Source organism: Podarcis raffonei, chromosome 15, assembly GCF_027172205.1.
Source record: "Podarcis raffonei isolate rPodRaf1 chromosome 15, rPodRaf1.pri, whole genome shotgun sequence".
Taxonomy (NCBI): Eukaryota; Metazoa; Chordata; class Lepidosauria; order Squamata; family Lacertidae; genus Podarcis; species Podarcis raffonei.
The window spans coordinates 7,247,356-7,269,261 of NC_070616.1; the positions used below are offsets into that span (position 1 = coordinate 7,247,356).

The 21,906-nt window shown below is 44.1% G+C and overlaps 1 protein-coding gene across 2 annotated transcripts; it reads right to left on the reverse strand.

Moving 5' to 3' along the window:
* Positions 1 to 410: 410 nt before the first annotated feature.
* Positions 411 to 20,845, reverse strand: HEATR6 (HEAT repeat containing 6). 2 transcript variants are annotated; one of them, XM_053366678.1, is made up of 21 exons: positions 20,585 to 20,845; positions 20,110 to 20,217; positions 18,897 to 19,037; positions 18,506 to 18,621; positions 18,297 to 18,411; positions 16,484 to 16,585; positions 15,265 to 15,402; positions 13,915 to 14,195; positions 13,527 to 13,704; positions 12,687 to 12,893; positions 12,263 to 12,362; positions 11,778 to 11,874; positions 11,510 to 11,729; positions 10,684 to 10,806; positions 9,877 to 9,963; positions 9,222 to 9,356; positions 8,563 to 8,685; positions 5,022 to 5,146; positions 4,238 to 4,334; positions 2,598 to 2,802; positions 411 to 1,410 (listed from the first exon to the last, which is right to left on the reverse strand). In XM_053366678.1, the coding sequence occupies exons 1-21, from the start codon at positions 20,810 to 20,812 to the stop codon at positions 857 to 859; spliced, it is 3,480 nt and encodes a 1,159-aa protein (XP_053222653.1). In that variant the 5' UTR covers positions 20,813 to 20,845; the 3' UTR covers positions 411 to 856. The 2 variants fall into 2 exon arrangements, with proteins under 2 accessions (XP_053222653.1, XP_053222652.1); XM_053366677.1 differs by having other exon boundaries at positions 11,510 to 11,874.
* Positions 20,846 to 21,906: the final 1,061 nt, after the last annotated feature.

The following is a 21,906-nucleotide window of genomic DNA, read 5'->3' on the forward strand; positions in this document are numbered from 1 at the left end:
CCGGCACTTCTCAGGTGGGTGCTACTGCCATTATAAGAAAACAAAGGCGTTCATGGTGATTTCCGGCGCCTTTTTCTAGAAAAATAGCACCATATATGACGGTAGCCAAACTATGTGGGAATAGATGGGGGATGTGATATAACGGAAGGCTACCTCAGACTGCCACGGACTAGCAGGAATAGAGCTCTGAAAACAGGTCATGTGACAAATATGGAAACATAGAGGAAGGCCCCCTTTCCCTCGGTTTCTGAATCCTCATATTGGGAGAGGAGGAAGGGTTGTTTTTGTTCATTTAATTATTTTAATTATCTAGAACTTTTTGATTAAATTTATTAGTTGCCTGGCAACCCAGGTTTTCTGACCAACCAATAATTTAGAGCCACTAAAACTCAATAAATAAGATGACTGCATATAGGAAGGGAAAAGTTTATTAGTGATTTATTATTATTAAGCACATGACCCATTTATTTTTCATCAGAACAGAGTTGGAAACTGAGAATCTTACTTACCAGGTTCTTTCTATTTGGTCTGAATTTGTGTTTGGCATTTAACTCCCCTTTTCCCTGACAGTACTGGACACTCCGCTATCTCTTCCCTTTCCTTTAATGGCTGTATCTTCCACTATCACGCTCCTCACTTGGGGAAAGAGTTTTTAGGGACCTGAAAGTCTGCCCCATCCATGCCAAAGTGCACTGACTCATCTACAGAAAGGGGCTTGATTTTACTTGCTGTGTGCTGCTCCTGCTTCTAAGGAACCAAGGCAGCCATGTCTAAGCCCCCTACAGGAAGGCTCAAGGCAGTTTTATACTGCCTTTTGTGGCACTAAGAAGATGCCCTCTGCTTAGGCCACATTCCTTTAAGCTTCCGAGGGTCCTGTGGCACTGTTGTGGGCTTCCAATATGTCTTCTAGATAAGCTACTGTCCCCCTTTTCTTCGGGCATCCTTCCAACAGCTCCTCGATACTCTGCACATGCTCAACAGCCCTTTCCAGGAATTTGCTCCTTTCGGGAAAGTTCTCACCTATCCCCACTTCCTCTTCGGAAACTCCAGATTTCAAATACTGCAACATGTAAGATCCAATTACTTCTCCATGCTCAGCCACCGACTTTTCGATGGCCGGCAGGTCCACCTCGTCTGCCAGGCTCAGCAAATGGAGCAGAGCGTGGCAGAGCTGCGTCCGCAGGCTGGCGCTGTACTTGAACTCCAGGAAGTCTTGGGCCTCCTCGCTTCTCTGCAAGGCCACGACCAAGGCACTCCAGATCTGGGAGAACTGCTCAGGGGTCCCGTAGCGCTTCCTTTCGGCTGGCACCGAGAGGGCTGCGGCTGATTTGATGCGGACTTTGAAATTCTTGCAGGACTTGACAACAGAGGTAAGGGCGTTATAGGCTTGGGCGGTCCAAAGGGCTTCTCCTAAAAGAATTGGAAGCAGGAAAAAGCAAGGGTCAGGAGACTGGATAAGGTGCTTCACAGCCACATTCTGCCAAAAATCTAAGAGACAGATGGGCTGTTTGGGGGGCTTTTTTTACTCACAGAATGTAGAATTGCTGTAATAAATGTCTAGCTATTGTTGCTAGATAAATGACAGCTGTGCTGGCTGCTAATCAGCTACTAGGCCATGTTCAAGGTCCTGATGTTAACATATAAAAGCCTGAACAACTCAGGACCAGATTACCTGAAAGACCACCTGCCCATGTTCACTTAGATCACCGGTCTTCAACTGGTGGGTCAGAACCCACTAGTAGCCTGTGGCCTGATCCAACGTGGGTTACGACAGGAGCACTACCACAACGCAAAAATATGATAAAAGGTTGAAATGGGTCCCAAAATGCATTTGGGGGCTAAAAGTGGGCCTTGGGTCTGAAAAGATTGAAGATACCAACTTATATCACCAGGGAGAAATTCTACTCATGGCAGCACTGCACGCTACAGAATATCATAGGGTGGTGACCTGAAAACAGACATTATCTGTTACTGCCCCTGTACTGTGCAATGCCCTTATTTTCTGCCATATGTGAAGCAGCAATTGCCAGTTGCTTCAGATGTTTTGTGAAGACTTTACCATTTTTGCTGGGGCTTTCTCTGGCCTATAAGACCAGGCCCTAATTTATTTGTGCAAATCTCCTGAACATCTGATTTACTTGCCTTCATGGGGTTTATTAAAAGTTTTTTATTTTATTTTAATGTATAATGTTTTCATATTGTACATAGCTTAAGAGCTTCTCAGAATATTAAGTGGTTTTGAAATGAATAAATGGAATTTCAGAGGCAGTGTGCCACTGAGTAGGGGCAACAGGAGTGGGGTTCCTTTTAGAAATACTTTGAGCCTTGATAATGGGTTTCAAAGAGGCATCCAATTGGCCACTGTTGGAAACAGAACAAGATCCTCAGTATGATACAACCGGGGTTTCCTTGGATTCTTACACCATACTGCCTGTGATCTGTAGACCAGGTGCCTTGAAGAGACAAGAAGGGAAATCTTTGCCAATATCCACTCAAAGGACACATGGTCCTAGGCCTCATTTTTGCACATCCATTTGGGATCGATAACATACAAGACAACGAGGCACAGAAACATTGAACCATTGTTTTGCACTCACCCAGTGGCAAGGCAGGATTTTTGAAGACGTTCCCAAGTGCATAGCAGGCGTTCCAGCAGACTTTCATTCTGTTTTCACTCTGCACTGTAGAGATCAAGGCATGTACGGATTCCTCAATGGGTTGGCTGAACCTGGGATTAGCAATCTGTGACGGCTGCAGAAAATGAAGGAGGTTTCCAAGGGCACGGACAGCATTGCTTTTCACCTGGAAAAGAGATTTTGAAATTCTGGTAAGTGCAAGAAAATGGCTGCTGCCACTGCCTTCAGTCACAGATTTACCCAGGCTGTAAGATGACCAGATTTGCCTTCTGTGTCACTGTCTTGGGCCTTTAGGTGACTGAGCATCAGAAACAGGACCTTCTCGGTAGTAGCGCTGTAGGTCTGGAATACCCTCCATTCGAAAATCTATCCAGCTCCCTCTGTGGCTTCTTTTCATTGTGAGTTAAAAACAGGTTTTCCCATCCAACTACTGCTGCTATTTGTATTGTGTTTTAGATTACTACTTTTAATTTACTTTTGTGTGAGTTTTAAAGAGCTTTGCTTTATTATATGTGTTTGCAAAGCCACGCCAAGTACCTATGAGCTGGAGTAGAAATAATAGTTCCACACTCCATCTGGTGTATCATACGAAGTTTGGGAAGCAGCTTCATTCCATGTTCCTTAAACTGAGGGATGCACATATTGAACCAGGTTCAAATTGCAATTCGGCCCCAGAACGTTTGGGAACAACCACTCCAAAGTGAAACTACCCCATAGTGTTGCTAAGACTGTAAAGGGGACAGAAATGTTTCAGATGGACAGCCACATCAGTCTGCTGCAGCAAAACAAGAAGTCGCATAGCATTTATTTTTGTAAATCTCTTTTTTCTGTAACAATCAAGCAGTATATAAATTTTGATAAATAAAAATAAGTTTAAACACTAACAAATTTATTTTGGCATAAGCTTTGTGAACTACAAGCCAGTTAGTTTATTTGACAAGAGTGATACACTGCTCAAACAACAAAAACATCTAAGCACGTAAGAACAGATGAAGTTGACATTAGCTCTGATGAAGTGAATTTTAAACTCATAAAAGCTTATGTCACAATAAATTTGTATTTCAGGTGCCACAAAGGTTGGAAAGATGGGAAATAAAAAAGCCTCAAAACCTGCCCCCTTGTGGCAAGAGGTCATGTGCAGAAGTGCAAAGAAGTACAGCATCAGACTTCACATTCCCCTGAAAAGAACCGATCTGGAGCTTGCTTACAATCATAGTTGCTTACCTCTCCGACAATGCAAAATCCAAGTTGGAGGCAGGAAACATCTTGAGGAAAATGTACTGCATTTCCCAAAACACTCCAGCACTTAGTCTATGTGGGACGACTACAGGTCCTGCTTTCAACTGCAAAGTCTCACCACTTCAGCCAGCCAGAGTGACATCACTGTCCTCTATGAATGCACTGGTCATTCCAATGCACTCCTGTTCTGGTCCTGGCTGAATGGTTAAGTGGATACCTCAATGCGTCTAAATAACAAAACACACTTTGGCCACCAACTCTGGAACTCTTGGCACTCCCAGTATTTCAAGTGTGTCTGAATCCAAGAGCTACACACAAGTCCACAGCACCACCAAATACAAAGGGACCGTCAATGTACTTGCCTTGTCTTTGTCCTTTGACGCATCAGTTGCTGACCGCAACATTTTCAGAAGCAGCAGGTCTGAGAATTCATCCTGGAAACTTTGTCCCAACAACTCCCTGCATTCCCAAAACAGGAAGGCGGGATCAAAAGAGGAGAGATCATAATTAGAACTGCTGCAAGAAATGCACACATAATGCCCACCTGAGTAAAAAACAGTAGTGCCCTTGGATTGGTGCCCTTGGATTGGCCATTTCAAATTGTGGGAAGGGAATCTATGATTAAATTAGGAATCTATTGATTGTTCTTCTACATACTTCCACTTACTGCTTTTTTTAAAAGTAAGAAATGAGTGATGTAAATTGAAATCCCAAAATCAGATTCATTATGGACTACCTACCCAATTCCCGCAAACACACACACACAATCTCATTAGGACAAAACAGCAGTATCAAAAACTAGGCTCTGGTATAGACAGGTAGTAGAATTTTAAATGCCACTGGGGCAACAGCACACAAATAGGCTTGTGTACCAAAACCCATCTTGAAGGTTGGTATCTGGGTCAAACCACTAAAGGGAGAGGACAGGGCCTTCTCTGTGGTGACCCATCAACTTTAGAACCCGCCCCTCCCTTTGAGGTGTTATCTTTTTGGCACTGAGTAGAACCTTCCCCCTTTCCCAAATGCTTGTTTTATTTTAAATTTTAATTTTATGGGATTCAGTTGCTGTTTTTCCAAATGTCATTTAAATAATGTTAATAAGATGTTAAAAAAAAAAAAAAGGTCCCAAAGGAGTTAGCTACATACATGTTGATGATCAGAGTGTCTGTCAGGTTGCCCAAGGACCAAGCTGCTTTGGCACGGACGTTTGGAGAACTGTCACAGAGGGAATCCAGGATTGCGTTGGCTGTGTCCGCAACGAACATCACATCCTAAGGATAGATATTGACCATTTTTTTCAGTCCACTTGATTTCACCCTCTTCACCAGGAACCCTGCTTGGCTGATTTTATATATCACAATCCAGCAAGGGATTTTTGTATGATTGTCTAGCTCAGCTGCCACAGAAGGGTGTCTGGATACATTTGCAGTTTTTTAGTTTAGAAAAAAGGTAAGCGGGAGGCAACATGAGTGTATAAAATTAAGAGTGGTGTGGAAAAAGTGAGTAATAACAACAAAAAGGTCTCCCTGTCTCCTAACACAAGAATTCAGGGGCATCCGTTAAAAGAAGAATGCTGGAAGATACAGGACAGACAAAGGGAAGCAGAAAGAGTTTGCTTCCACATCAGGCAGTGATGGCCAGCTTTAAAAGAGAATTGGCTAAATTCGGGGAAGGCTATCAATAGCTACAAGCCACAATGACTAAGTTCTGCCTTGACTGTCAGAGGCAGTAGGCTCCTGAATGCTAGTGGCTGGAAACCACAGGCAGAAAGGATCCCTATAGGCAACTGGGGAGAACCAGATCCTGGACTAGATAGACCACTGACTTGATCCACCAGGCTCTTCTTAAATTCTCCTGCTGGTTGTCACTGGCTGAGCATTCTTACCCTGCTTCTACCTACAACTGGCCAAGCTGCTCTTATGGTTACCCATGAGAGGGATGGGGCAATTAGAGAGAACTGAACAGGGTCTGGACCATGTGAAAGGACAGGAAATGGGGGCAGAAGAAGAAAACTGAAGAGCAAATAAGCCAGCGGTGAAGCTGTAGCCCTACGGATGTTGGTCTAAAACACCCATAAGCTTCAGATAGCATGTTAATGGTAAGGGATGATGGGTGTTGTAGTCCACCAATATTCTGTCTCAAAACAGCTGTCGGCTACGTGTTTTCAAGAAGCCTACAAGGGCAGGAAGGCAATACCTCTTCCCTGTTTAACTCCAGCATGTGGGAGTTTTGCTGACTCTGAATATGGAGTTCATTTTATTCATCTTGGCACAGTGACTACTCCTGTGGCAAAGTTGTCCTAGTGATTTAAGCTTTTAAAAAGCCAACCTTCCTTCCGCTTTGTAAAGAAGCCTGCAGAAGTTACTAGCCTGCAAACTTTAATAGGCTGCTAAAAGGCTAATAGTCTGCATTTCCATGTTGGCCATGAAGGAAAGGAAGCCCCCTGCTCCTTGGTAGGCATGGAATCACAGGCTACTGGCCTCTTAGCAGCAGGTTGGTGGGAGAAGAATGGAGCTTCCGGGTCATGTGGCCAGCATGGCTAAGCCACTTCTGGTGAACCAGAGCAGCGCATGGAAACGCCGTTTACCTTCCCACCAGAGCGGTACCTATTTATCTACTTGCACTCTGACATGCTTTTGAACTGCTAGGTTGCCTGCACGGAATTCCTGGTTGCCTATGACTATCTGGTGCATCACTAAATGCAGAGTTGGCCTTCCTCTACACATTACGGACACTGTATTACATTTTATCCAATATACCCCGTCACCTTGGTTGTTAATTACTGACGGGTTGTATGAGGTGCCCAAACCTCACTGGTCTCCTGATACTACAAGGGCCTCCGAGTACATTTTCATCTAATTGGCGCTCCAGCTACTTAAAATCAAGTGCAATTACCCCAAACCGCTAATCTTATCCTTTCACTAATCACAACCTATCATTAAATTAATTGCTTCTCAGTACTCCCCAGTGACCTTACAACTCTAATCTGCTCTTCAGTGTCACGCTCCATTTGTCTTCTCCTTTCTTTGCCATTGCTATTATTCATTTAAAGAAAAAAAAGCCACACACTCTCTTTGTAGCTTCAGCTGTTTGGGTGTTTAGCTTAGCAGTGCTCTCTGAAAGAGCAGCCTGCTTACTAAAGGACTTGCAAACATAGACGTGAGGTTTGAACAGAAATGCTGAACTCAAGCTGTGCTTTGAGAGCCCAAAGGATTGTCAAGTGAGTAGTTATACTCAGTTATATACAGGAGAAATTTATAATATCCATGTCCCACCCACTGGAGAAGGGGGACATTTGTCCAGGACCCAAGTAGGGTGATGTGTAACTAGACCTGTATACTTGCTTCAGTCCCGTGTTGAAAGAAGCTAAGAGCAAAAAGGTCCAAAATTTGAACAGGCTAAAGACATTGGTGCAAATATAGCAGTGATTTTACAGGTGGTTTAATTAAGACTTGCAATCTGCCCTTCGTGGCAAAAGTGACAGAATTTGCAATTGTGTGTGGTGGTGGAGGAGAAAAAACAGAAGATTTTGAGGGCTTTTGGACCCCTTTCATTTTCTATGCAAGTCAGAAATTCAACACGGACATGAATGCATTTAAACATTTTCATGGCGTTGAAAAAGAACCATAAAACATTATGAAGTGTATGAAATTTGCAGTTGTAAGGGTTAGTGTACAGTCGTACCTTGGTTCTCGAAGGGCTTAGCTGCCAAAACAAATCGACTCCCAAAACCGGAAGTGCTCTGGTTTGTGAACGTTTTTCGGAAGCCGAACATCTGACATGGCTTCCGCTTGAGTACAGGAAGCTCCTGCAGCCAATCGGAAGCTGTGCCTTGGTTTTCGAACGGTTTCAGGAGTCAAATGGACTCCTGGAACGGATTAAGTTCGAGAACCAAGGTACCACTGTATATGCATTTTGTAAGTGATACAATTTAAATGACCCACAGCACATGTTTAACGTTTCGTAAATTAAAACGCTGAAGACTGATTTAAAATAGGACAGAGGACTACACTTGTCAATGCCACAGCAAAGTGAGAGACTGAACACACTAGCAGACCTCATCCTCTCATGGAACTCACTGTCATAAGATGTGGTACTGGTCTCTTGTTCTGACAGCTTTAAAGGGGAATCCGCCCTCTTTTCATCCCTGAAATTGCCTATCTAAAATCTATCTTCTACTGTCAGAAACCCTATGGCCCTGAATACCAATTGCTGGGAATCCCAGGCAGGGAGATCTACTGTGCTTAGGTCCTGCTTGTCAGATTCCAAATAGGCATCTGGTTGGCCAATGTGAGAACAGGATGCTGACCTAGACAGGTCATTGGCCTGATCCAGTGTGCTCTTGTTAAGCTGCTGTTGTTGGACTAGATGGGCCACTTGCTTGATCCAGCAGGGCTTTTGCTATGCTCCTATATAAATTATTATTCTTATGTTGAGTGAAGAATTACATCTTGCCTGCCTTGGATTTCACTTGGTGACCCTGAGTTTAGGAGTCTAGTAGCTCAAAGTTAGGTTTCATCTGTATGGAAAAAGCAGAACAGAAAAAAAACCACCACAATCCCCCCCCACTAGTAAGTTTTGTGGGCTTATTTACAAGGCTAGACTTAACAACAACACTGTTCCCATTTCATAACAAGATGCAGAGCAAAACCAAAAGGAACAGAGGAAACAGAGATCAAGCTATGACCTGCTGGAGAGATGGGAAGACAACGTAGACCCCAAGCGCACGAGCGGCAGCAGCTTTCACCAGTGGATTCTCACTGTGGTTGAGCCCAAGAAGAATAGTGATGCAGAGGATTTGCTTGTCGCCCTGCCCATCAGCAAAAGGAGAGAAGTCATCAGTCAAACATCACGCAGCCAAACTCATTTTGTTGAAAGGATTTCAGCCCAGGGTTAAAATGGTAACGTTAAACAAAAACCAGAAAATATGGAAGTCTAACAGACTGAAGATACTGCCAAGGGATTTTAAACCAAGTCACAGTGAGCCACAGTAAAGGCATCATGGCAAACCACATTGGAGGGTTTGTATCCTGGTGTCCAGCAGGGTTGAAGAACCTGGAGCCCAGGGGAACCTCACCCTGAGCCACACACCCCTCCCCAGCCACAACCTCTCACCCCAGGCCATCCCTTTCACCAGCCTTGAATCACACCCTCCTTGAATACTTTTTGCCAGGCTGGAATGTGTCTGTGGTCCCTGACAATGCAGCATCTTGCTTGCTTGGATGACAGAGAGGTAGAAACCAGCCATCCTTACCAAGGCAACGTTTACATCCATTGCTCCACCTACTTTTTGCCTCTTTCATTCCCACAGGAATACTGACATGTAAAGCTTAGCAACATGCTTACCGGGAGACCACTGAAAGCTTCTGGTAAGATGGAAGAGAGAGCATTGCAAGAGCTGGTCTGAAGTGTTGGATGTTGGGCGTTTTGGAGTGCACCCAGTAAGGGTCCATTCAGCATTCTAGTCCAGAATGTTACAACCTACAGGGAAAGCAAAAGCCTAGTTGCAGTTATAACCCCTAGGAGTCTTTCAGTAAATTGCTACATAGAATCACAGCACTGGAAGAGATCACTCAGTCAATGCAGGGTTCAATGAGAGCATCCCTAACAGGAGACTGTTCAAGCACTGTCTGTTAAATACATCCAGTGAAAGGGAATCCTCCAGTTCTAGCTGTAAGGAGACTTATACTGAGACTTCACCAAATTCTGCTTCCTTGTAAGTTTCCATCCATTAAATTCTAACCCTGCTGGTTTGAGTAACAGAGAATAAGTCTGTTCCTTCTGTATGGCAGTCACCTTAAACCAGTAGGCATAATATCATGTCTCCCCTTAATCGTCTCTACTCCTGGCTAAAGATACCCAGTTTCTTGCCAACTACTCCTCACAAGAGGTGGTTTCCAGACCCCTCACCCATTCATTTATTGCTAAACAAAGGATCTACATTCAGACACTATTTCAAAAGCTTGAAAAATGGAATCAACCACATGCATATTATACACACCAGGTCGACAGGCACCCGTTGATCTGCAGTGACAGCCTCATCTGACTTGTGCTGCTGTATTATACCGACACCAAGCTCATCCAGGAGCTGACAAAAAAAACCACACACACACAAACACAGAAGATGAATAAACTGAAATACATCCACAAGTGTATGGAACAAAAGATCATGCGGCCCCAGGTAACTTTCTTACTGATCTGTCTTATTGACCAATTCCCACTCTCCCCAATTTAGAAAATAAAAAACCTCCAGGGAAAACGACAACAAGGCAGTCACAATATATATGTTGCTGTGGTGTCCTTTAAATGTTGTTTTTCAAGTTATAATATGGAAGCTGCTGTTAGCTTAACTGGACGGCCTTTTCAGCTATGGAATTTAACTTGTATAATGCCCTCCACAGAGATGCTCGTCTGACAACCACACAATAGTGTTTTACCAGCCAGGTGAAGAACGCTCTTCTGTTCTTACAGGTCTCTTAAACACAAGGAGTACAGTCATCTGGTACTTTTAGATGCTTGAACCAAATTATTCCTCTTGCAGGTTTTTAGATTTTAGCTGCTCTTATGCTAGGTTCCTCCACAAACACACACCAGTGTTATTTATAAATTGGTGTTGCTGTCTTTATTGCCATTTCTTAAATTTTGATTTGTTATTACATGGGTTTGTAAACTGCTCAAAGAGCTAGGCTAAATATATATGAATTTAATGAACAAAAAAGTGCATTTATCTGGAACCAAAGAAGTTTGGGCAGAAGCTAATTTTTTTACCATACAACACCAAAACTGGACAAACTCTACAAGCTCTTACTTTTGCCCCGTGGAGCTGGATGGATGGATCTGTTTCCTCCATGCACTTACAAGCCACTTCGCCAAGCTCTAGCAGATAGCTCTGGGAGACTGAGAAATACCCCTTGACAAGTAGGGCTAGGACCTGTAATAGATAAAGATGGAGAGAAGAGCATGTGTCAGATAAACATAGGCAGCTACATGACTCCAGCAGTGGGAATCCTCTGGGTCATGGGCCAATCCTGGTCTGTCAGTAGGGCTGCATCTACACAGCTATAAAAAACACTCTGAAAACGCTCTGCAAAAAACTGTTTTAAAGTTCACAATGGAAAATTTCAGTGTTCCGATTTCAGCTCTACACCATTTATTGTCACAGTGTTATAACGCATTTATAACCTTAAAAAAAACACTAATGTAGCTTAGTCCTGGGTCTAATTTAGTCCGCAAGACCATTCCCCCAAAACCACACCCACCTGCTTATCAGCTGATGTCACTTGAAATGTCACCTGATGGGCAGGAAGACAGGGATAATTCCTGTATTGGCTGTTCTCAATGGGCACAGCCAGAGCACCATAATGTAATAGCCCCCAATTGTGCAGTTGATAAGTTGGGGCTGAAGCCTGATTCAGGAGGGGTTTTTGCATGGAAACGCCTGCTAAAACAGAGGGAGGAAACTTCATTTTGGCAGCGCCTTGCAACCAACTTCCCTGTGACATCAGGTGATCAACAGGTGGGCCGGCATGTGCTTTCCGACTGAGCTATGGTCTTCAATGTGTCAGAGGACTCCCTTGTTTTAACTGTAGGAAAAAGGTGGCTACTATTCTAGTCATCTAGCCTCATTGACTTACCTGCAAGGACTCCAGCCGAACTGGAGAGGGTTCGTATATGCTAGTGGCTGGCAGGCAGCTGGTGTCGCTATCTGAGTAGCTGTCTTCCTTGGGCAGCACAACCAGAGAGATGCAGAGATTTAGGAGCCAGCAGGGCTCTGCTGGTTCATTTTCCACAGCAAGGGGCTCCTCTCCTGGAGCTGCTGGAGCTTCTTTGCGCCATTCAGGTACGCCAGAGCATGTAGCTGAATGCGGTATGGCAGAGCGGCCATCACTGAGCCCTGAAGAGCTGGGCAGCTGCAAAAGGCGGCGAACCTCCGGCAAAGGAGCCTGAGCCGATACGATGGCTCCTAGCAGTGTGAGGCTTAACACTCGAACATTAACATCTAGTAGAAAGAAACAAAGAGACCTGTGAGGCAGCTGCAGTAAGGCCAAGGGTCAGGCCACTACCTTGTATGCATTGTATACTCTGGCGTCATGGTAAGTCTTAATATGCAGAGATCAGCAACTGGAAGCCCTAGGGCCAAATGTGACTCCCCTTGGCTCGCCGCCAGTTGCCAACCTAAATGGGGGGGTGCTCCAATTCGTGGAGCAGAAATATTTGACACCATTCACCAGGGTTTCTGGCAGCAACTGACAAGTACACCGCTGGGTTACATGCCATAATGCAGCAGACAATTTCTCAGAATGGAAGTTTAATACACAGAAGACCATTAACATGCAAGACTGTGGCACAAACCCACACCCCCAAGGAGAACTGGGACCTGCACTTACCTTTGTGTCTAATGTATGGCTTTATCTGGTGCCATACTCTTGTCAGCAGCCCAGGCTTCAGACGGCTGTATGGCGCGTTCGATACCAGATTGGCAAGGCACTGGAAACGTGCAAGGAAAAGAGAAGGTGTTAGCAAGTCACTTAGAAAGCAGACACCATGTATGCTTCTTGTATATTTGTACCTACAGAAGGACTGTCTTGGGCAAGGCCTAGTAGCAGAAATAGGTTTAGTAATCCTTATTTCTGGTTGTCTGTAGATTAGCAACAAGAGCATAGCCATCATGGCTAATAGCCACTGATTATGAGAATCTGCACAACTGCTGGAGAAACAATGCATGCTGCAAAAAATTACTTTTAAAACCTGCTGGCGAGCAAACTAGTAGAATTGACAACATAAAGGGAATTCCTGCAGGCAAAGGTTTACCTTGATTATTTGGGTGAGCGTCTGGGAAGAGGATTCAGCCACCAAGGCCAGCAGCAGACAGCGGTGGAGCTCTCGGATGCTGGATGCAATGGAAACCGAGAAGGGTGTGAAGGCTCTCCTGTGATCAACTGCATCTTCAGCAATGGAAAGGAACTGCTTGGAGCCTTCCAAGATGGCCGAGAGAACTTGGAGGGCACAGGCCCGTGTCTGGAAGAGGGAGGGATTCATTTCATGGGAAGGACAATAGCTCAGTGGTAAGGCAAAGACCCTACAGACAGATGGTCCTGGGTTTGATCCCTACCATCTCCTAGTTAGAAGGAACAGAGATCAGGCAATGGGGAAAGACCCTGGAGAGCCATGGCTGGTCAAAAGTAGACAATGCTGGGCTAGACTGATAAAGAGTCTGACTTGGTATAAAGCAGCTCCCTACAACTTAATAATAATAATAAAATAAGATCGCTTACACGTCAAAATGGCTTCTAAGTGGTTTACAAGATCAATGATTAAATCCATGCACAATTAGAATACACAATAACACAAGCCTGTTATAAAGTGTTAATAGTTTAAAAAACCCCAATTAGATTAGGTAAGACTTTCCTTGAACTTGGGACTTCCTAAACAGGTGGAAGAGCCAGTGGAATGCCAATACTGATGAGGCCTCTCGTAGTTCAGCCACCAGTGAAAAAGCCATCCTCCGTGTTACCACAAGTCACAAGTGCTAATACCAAAGCTGGGCATTCAAGGGATAAAGAGGACAAGCAGGGCTGACATGGTCAGGTTGGATAACCCAAGAATGAAAGTCCACCAGTGAAAGTCTACAGCCGCCAGTGAACTTCTTACCTTTGGAGAAGGATCTTTTAAAGCAATAGTCATCAAGGATGCAGACTGTGGGCTTCCTATTCCAGGCACATCGGGAACGAACGCGGACCAGTAACCATAGAGGACTTTCTTCTCTATCGATTTCACAGTGGAAAGGAAGCAAGTTAAAGCCCCTTGACGAACTTTAGCTTGGAAAGACCTTGCACAAAACAAGAGAATGCATTTTTAGGTGCACAGAACAAAAAATGAATTTAAAAACCTGGATTAGATTTATTTATTTAGAAAAAGTATTTATATACCGCTAAATCATAAAAGATATCAAAGTGGTTTACAACATCGAAAAGATAAAAACCATACAATAATAGTGTTAAAAATAATCTTAAAGTATACCTTATAGGCTTACACCAACCTTGTTTTACTCTGCATCCCTCCTTCAGCATCAGAATACTCTGAGTCGCTGCTGCTAATTCTTTTCCAGCCCAAAGCACTCAGAGGTACATGGTCATTCCCAAATGACGAGTGTATGTCACTGGAAGCTCGATTCCAGACATCTGAATCAGAATCTTGCAGTGCATCTCCACGTAACTTCTGCTTCTCTGGTTTACCTCCTCTGTCACTTTCTGGCTGCCCTTTCAGCTCTTCTTCCAACTTTCCCTTCTTCTGCTTCCCTTTGGGCTTTTTCTTCCTGCTCTGTTGTTTGAGAAGAGAATCATGCACAGAGAGGGGTAATCAGAGTTTTGGTTTTATATAACGAAACAAGAATAATCTGCATCAGCAGCCAGAGTACATCAACTTCCCCTAACCTCTTCAGCACAATTTAAGGTTTTATTCCTGCATGCCTAAGAAAGCATCTTGTCAGAAATGTCATTCATATACAAAATTTGATCACCGATATGTATGTGAGTAATGCTTTCCCTGAGTGCTCAAAGAGCTTAACACTTTCCCCCAGAAATCCCGATGACTCTGTAGAGGAGATCAACATTATTAACTACAGACATAATGGAAAATATAGAATGCAATGCCACTTTGAATCTGGCAACCATCTGACTAAACAGTCTAATCTTAGATGCACAAGGAATCAAGGAGAAATAACTGGCTACCAGCTTCAGTCTAAATCTACACAAACACATACATTCCCTGTGCTACAGAGGAGACACTGTGATCAATAAAAAGTGCTTTGGCTGAGCTCTCCCTGTACACTGAGGTGCTATTTGAACCAGAGGCTTCTAGCTCACAGCTCATGTGGTTAACCATCACACAACTTTTTCTGAGGAAAGTCTGGCCCCTTTCAAAGTAGGCAAAACTTTCTTAAAAGGGTAAAACCAGCCTCTTTGCTTATTCCCTTCAAACTTCCCCTCAAGCCCCCTTTGCCAAAACCCAATTACAAGGCCATGCTGAAACTCAGCTTGTAGTTAAAACAGTGATCTGTACTGAAACAAAAGCATATCCCACCCATTGACCTGTCTCTCCTTCCCCTGAACTCTGTAAACTCTCATGCATTTAGAGATTAATGATTCTAGACAAGCATACAAACCAGGGGAGTGCATGGCATGTATTTTCACTATTCTCTTTTATAGATGGCCCCCTGCCCTTCCGGTATCTGTCGCAAAGTGTCATTGCCTAGACATGCTTAAAACATGGTAAAGCAGAGGCCAGCGAGTGTATTAAAAATGTGCTCAGTCTGTGCAGATGCAGCGTTTGAACTATTTTTAAATGGTAGATCTACACAAATGAAAGATCAATACAAAAATATGTTTACCCCAGTCATTTTAGCATTTCTCAGGTCTGACTTCTCCTGCTTGTCTGGCGACCTGCTGTCATACTGAGGAAGCAATGCTGGATATAAAACTGCCGGCATTTCTATGTTCAGTCCAGGAAGCCCATGGAACATGCACTTCTAAAATGAGAAACAACCCCCCCCCCAATGAGAATTGCATTATTTGGTGACAGCAAGTCAATACGCAGTGGGTCCCTTCTTTTTGGAAATGGTCTACTTTAGTGGCTCCAGACAAAAGCTACCCTTCTCTTTCTTCAAGGTGCCTCTGGATTCCTGTGTCATCCCTCCTAATTCTTTTGCTAAACATTCCTAAATTCACTTCAGATTTCTCACTATACATTTTTAAAAAACCCAGCTTTGATACTCTAAAATTCCTTGTAAGATTTTTAAAGCATGCCAACCAAATCTATCCATGCAAACTCAGCTGAAAATGCCCAGCTAGAACCTGCCCACATAAGCTGCACTCAAATGGAAAAGAAGATGAAGAAGAAACTATGGTTTATCCTAATGGGAATTAGCCTAACTTCCACCAGAGGCTCACATGTTCCCTGTCTCTCCTCTGGCACAACCATAGAGAGATCAGGAGCTTTTTGCTTTCATTTTAGGTTAGTGAGTTTAGCCCTAAACTGTGGCTAATCTTAACTATGGTTTGTGGGAAACGTTGCTTTAATAATCCATGGTTTAAAATGGACTTGCTTCAAATGACCATAGATTAACAAGTTTGCTGATTAAAGTGACACAAAGGACAGCTAATTAAAAAAATGGAAGTGAGAGTTTTCCAAGTCTTCCTTGCAGCTGCAATAAAGGAGAAGGGATAGGGCAGCATTCAAATTTGGGGGGGGGGGACAAGGCTCATTTCTGTCCTGATACACCAGACTTCCCCATCTGATGTACTTTGGATGTCGTTGGACTAAAACTCCCAACATCCCAACTGTAGTCTAACAGATCTAGAGAACACCATGTTTGGAAATGCTTCGATACACTACAGTTTTATCATGATGTCCAAACTCAAGACACAAATCTAGTCCTAGAAAGTGAAGGAATTTCAAAAGCAGACTGCAAGAATGGAATACAGGAGGTTGAAAGGCATGATCTATTGCTAAGACAAGTATTTGCAGTGCAGATTATGAGAAGCATCCTGGCCAGAAAGTTCACCTTCCTCTATGACAAAAGGGATAGACTTCCATTTTAAACAAGTCACCTTTAATACAGCAAGAAGGGAACCCAGATGATCAGTTTGTGTCAACTTCATCTTCCCACCATTTAAGAGTAACTGGATTCCTTTCAAGGCGTTCTGCAACAACTAGAAGACCGGGGGTGGGGGTGGAGGAGAGAACAACAACATTAGCCACTTGGCCCATCAACTTGGCACTGTCTGAAGTCACAATGTTGTAGCACATGATACTATTAGTGTAAAGCATCAAATTTCATTGAATTTCATCTGCAAATCTTTCCCAAAAGCCAGAAAGTATTTCACAGCATCACACCCAAATTTAGTCACAAGCTCAGCATGTGGCTTTGACCAAATAAGAATCTTTGGGCCTATGATACAGGACTGCACATTAAATCAATTTCAAAATGTTATCAGATTGTTTCACCGGCAAGATCTGCAACATTAAAAACAGGAAAGTAAGAGGAGTTGGCCAACTAATTATGAGTTCCAAGCAAACTCATTGGAGAGGGATATAACTGTGAAACAGAGCATATGCATTCCATTATATGTCATCCCAGTTCCAGTTAAGAGATTTCCTGTACTTCGGACAAGGAAAAGACTTCTTTCCGAGAACCTAGAGCATTTTCCAAAACATGACTGCAAGCAAAGCTGATATGCTCCTTCAGCAATAGGTTGACCACAATTTAAGACAACACGATGATCAAGTACAACAATGCAATATCAATATAAACTCTTTATATAATCTATACGGAACATTGAACAATATGAAAAACCAAATAAACAGAGATCTTATAAATCTCTGAAAGTCACAAAATGTGCACTCTTGATGGATTCTCTTGAAAACATATAACCAAATAAACATGAGTCTTATAAGTCTCTGAAAGTCTTTGTAGACTAAGCAAGTCTCTGAAAGAAGCAATGGGTCAGATTCTTATCTGATGAAAAGAAGCTGTAAAGCTTTGTTTTATGATGTCCGATGCTGCCGAAGTGGTCTGCAAACAGACATAGTGAACAATGATTCCGGATATACCCACTGTTTTGTAGAATTCTTCTTCAGCACAGCAGAAAGTTATAACTTTATGACCACTGCTCCATTGATATTGCTGTTACACAATTCCATTCACCATATAGATGGGTTTATGAAGCATTTCTGTATCCTTCTGCTGTGCTGAAGAAGAATTCTATGAAACAGTGGGTATATCTTTCAGAGACTTGCATAGTCTACAAAGACTTTCAGAGACTTATAAGACTCATGTTTATTTGGTTATATGTTTTCAAGAGAATCCATCAAGAGTGCACATTTTGTGACTTTCAGAGATTTATAAGATCTCTGTTTATTTGGTTTTTCATATTGTTCTATGTTCCGTATAGATATATAGAGTTTATATTGATATTGCATTGTTGTACTTGGTCATCGTGTTGCCTTGGATATTACTGATAATTGTTTGCAACACAGGTGTTTAATTGTTTGGTTACACAGTTTAAGACAGGCACAGAGAATCTTCTTTAGCCCAAGGGCCACTTTCCCACATGCACAACATTCTGGGAGCCATATGCCAGCAACAGATGGAGCCAAAACAAAAAGCAGGCATGGACAGAGCAGGTGGTGTCAAAAATGGCACAAGTACACCACAAACATACATGTATGTTCAACACACATGCAGACTCTTACCCTGCTCCAAAGCAATTAGGCTTCGGAAAAGGAATGTTATTGTTAAATAAAAGGGACATTGCTGTAGGGCATTGCTGCATTTTACAGTTGAGGAAACCATCCCCAGAAGTGATCAGGAAAGTTGCTGCTTACCAGTGTGTCTCAGACAAAAGGGCCACATTTGCTTACCATGCAAAAGGTGATGTCATCCACCCCAGATCCTTTTGAAGACTGTAAGACACTAAGAAAAGCCTGAAAGCAGAGTTCTCTGTAAGGTTCCTCCAGACCTGATTGCCCAGGTGTGCTAAAAAACAACAACAAGCAGTTAAACCCAAATCAGAGCAGGCGAGAACGTCTATTACAGAGAAAAAAGACACCACCAGAGCAGTTTTCCTTACCTGAGGCAGAGATTTGCCATGCTAAGCACTGCGGCCCTCTTAAGCTCGGAGTCGGTCTGAGCAGGGCTGCTGAGTTGCACCAGAAGTCCATTTTCTCCCAGCAAATCCGGAAGATACTAAAAATATAAAATACCAGTCCCCACACTGCTAGATACATGATCCAATTATTATTATTATTCAAATGAAAAAACGGCTTAATATCTCATAATATCCTGAAGCCAAAACAGACTAATACTCAGCTGCATGAAAGATAAAAATAGAACAATGATGAGGGGCCCCAACATGACATCCTCAGACACCCCCCTTGGCAACTGCTAAGGCTCCTTGGCCCTGCATCATCCTGAAACCAGATGACTGATAGGGGAATGGTTCCACCTTGTTCTCAACCCACCTTTTGGCACTTAGATCCAGTGTTGTAGACAGAAGCTGCCAAGGCCTGCAGGATTTCAACATGCGTCCAAGTGCTGCACTGCTTCAGTGCAGAGATAAAATAAGGCAGAAGATATTTCAGACTCTCCTCATCAACTATAACCTGCGATTGTATAAAGAAATTGTTTTAAACCTCTATGACATCTCACCTTACCTTTTCCTAAATTAAAAAGTCCTAAATGTTTTCTCATATGAGAGTTGTTCCAGCCCCTTGATCTTATTTGTTGCCCTTTTCTGTACCTTTTGCAGCTCTACAATATCCTTTTTGAGGTGAGGAGACCAGAACTGCCCACAGCACCCCAAATGTAGTCACATCATGGATTTGTATTGAAAGGAACGGTATCAAAAAATTATCTAACCATCCCTCAACATGGTGCCTTTTTCATAGGTGCCACATAATGAGTCATCATTCTCACACGGTTATTCCCAATGAACCCCAAATCTCAGACCCCATTCATATGAAGTTAGGACTTCTTGCCCCAATGTGCATAACTTTATACTTGCTCAGGAAACTACCTGAGATCAGACTAGTTGTCCACCTAGCCCAATACTGCTTGTTCCGACGGGCAGCACCTCTCCAGGGTAACTGGCAGAAGCCCCTCTCAATCACCTGCTCATGATCCTCTTTATAACTGCAGGTGTTGGAGCATATGCTCTACCAGTCACCTACGGACCCTTCCCATTTCAGAGAATAATAATAATAAATAATAAATTTTATTTATATCCCGCCCTCCCCAGCCGAAGCCGGGCTCAGGGCGGCTAACAACAATCAAATAATCCAACATTCTAAAAACATTTCGTTATAAAAATTAATTAAAATCAAATTGATGGCAACCGTTAAGCAAAATTCTGTGCGGATTGCCAGAGGAGGGAGTCAGGCTGCGCCCTGACCAAAGGCCTGGTGGAACAGCTCTGTCTTGCAGGCCCTGCGGAAAGATGTCAGGTCCCGCAGAACCTGCGCTGCAGTATTTATTGCAGTATTCCTCAGAACTCGGAATACTGCAATAAATACTGCAGCGCAACAACCATTCAGATCTCTGGTCCCAGAAACAGCTGAGCAAAAACCACGTGGGGGCACAAACATTGCACATGTGTGTGAACGCACACCTAGCTTCAATTCACACACTGGATCAGAAAGTAGGGGAGGCCGGGGTGGGAGAAATTAATTTTCTTACCGGAAATCTGTTAAGCAAGTGATGAATCAGCTGGCAAACTTTGTTGACAAGGTGTTCTTGATTAAGTGGTACAAGCTTGCAAGCCTGAACAAGTAGTTCACAGACATCCTGCAAAGTAAGACACATTCAAGATTTTTAATTTTTAAAATTGACTTTATATGCCGCCCTATACCAGGAGGTCTCAGGGCGGTTCTCAGAACAGAACATGCGTTTCCAGCTGGCCTTTCCTCCCAAGGAGCTGACAACCCGACCCCACTTCATCTTGTATCCTCACGAGGACCCTGCGAGGGAGGGTGAGGGAAGAGAGATTAGCCCATCGTAAGTTGCCCACCCAGGTTCATGGCTCGGGGAGGATTTGAACCCCGGGCTCTCCCGTCCTGAACTCTCCGCCCTCCCGCCCCCATTGCACCCCGCTCCCCCCTTCATGCGCCCCCGCCCACCTCTACACCCTCCTCCTCCTCCTCAGCCCCCTCACCTCCGGCCTCGGCGCCCCCGGCCCCGCTCCCCCCGGCCCGCAAGTCTCGGAGATGAGCTGGTCGAAGAGCAGGTGGAGCTCAGTGCGGCGGCCGCTGTCGCCTCCCGAGGCATGGCTGGCGTCGCCCCCGAGCCGCAGGGCGCTAAGACGGGCTAGGTAGCGCTTCAGGAAGGGCACGGGTTCAAGTCCCGCCGCTCCCTCTCTTAGCGTTGCGGCCTCGGCCGCCATTTTCCCAGCTCGGCTGCCGGTTGCCAAGGCGACGGAGCCGCGCGGCCGGAACTTCCGGTGGAGAATGGAAAAGCCGCCATTAGCCGTGCCCGAGTCTCATTGGGCGCTGCTCTAGGCGCCGACGTCTCTGTGGTGGAACACCCCGCTTGGCCCGCGTTGGAATTCGCTTCTCTGGGCAGGCGCTCACGTCCTCGAGCGCCCCCTGGTTGCAGCTCGGCATTTAGTTCGTAGGACTTAAGCCTGAAAGTAAGCAAGCCACGAAACTATGACACAGCTGGATATTGCTGGCTGGGGCTGATGTAGTCCAAAATATCCGGAGAGCAGCTCATTGGCAAAGGCTGGCACAGACACTCACGATACTGGCGGTCGCTGTTTTAAGTGTCTCGGTTTGCACAGCACGTTATATGCACTGAGATTTGTCACACAAGCTTCTGTTCTGGAGGGTGGGTGGGGAAACACTATGAGCTCCAGATTAATCTCCTTGTATAATCTCCACCATCCCTCTGCTGAGCTTTAAATTATTATCCGCTACATTAAATATTTTTATCCCTTCACCATCCCCCTAAATTGTTGTCTCCCGCTTCCTTTTTTTGCTCCTTGCATTTCCCTCTCCCTCCATGTTAGTCACAGACACACAAATGACTGAAAAAAGCAAAACAAACAACACCTGGGTATATTTGCAACCATCTATCTGCCTAAAAGCTGCAATTTTGCCTTCACAACACAGTGCGGCTGATCGTTCTCTTTTGCATAATGTGTAAACTCTGGGTGCTTCGTGGCGGTTGTATAAACTTTAAATACAAAGGCCATGATCCTTGCCAAACCGAAGATGTTTTTTCACATGCCTTTGACTCCAGTATGCTCAGTCTTAAAACTCCCCCCAGTGGGTTAAAAATGGGTGCTTCATTTCGGCTGGATCTGCCCTGTTTCCCCTCCAAAACGGCAGCAGAAATGCCATACAGCCTATCTCATCATATTTCTGCGAATGAGGGTGGACATGTCTGAGAGGGGGCAGTCCTCTAATTGAAGTTCTGTCTGTCCAAGTCTCATTTCAAGACCAAGTACCCTAAAAAGGGGTGGGCTGCTGAAGAACA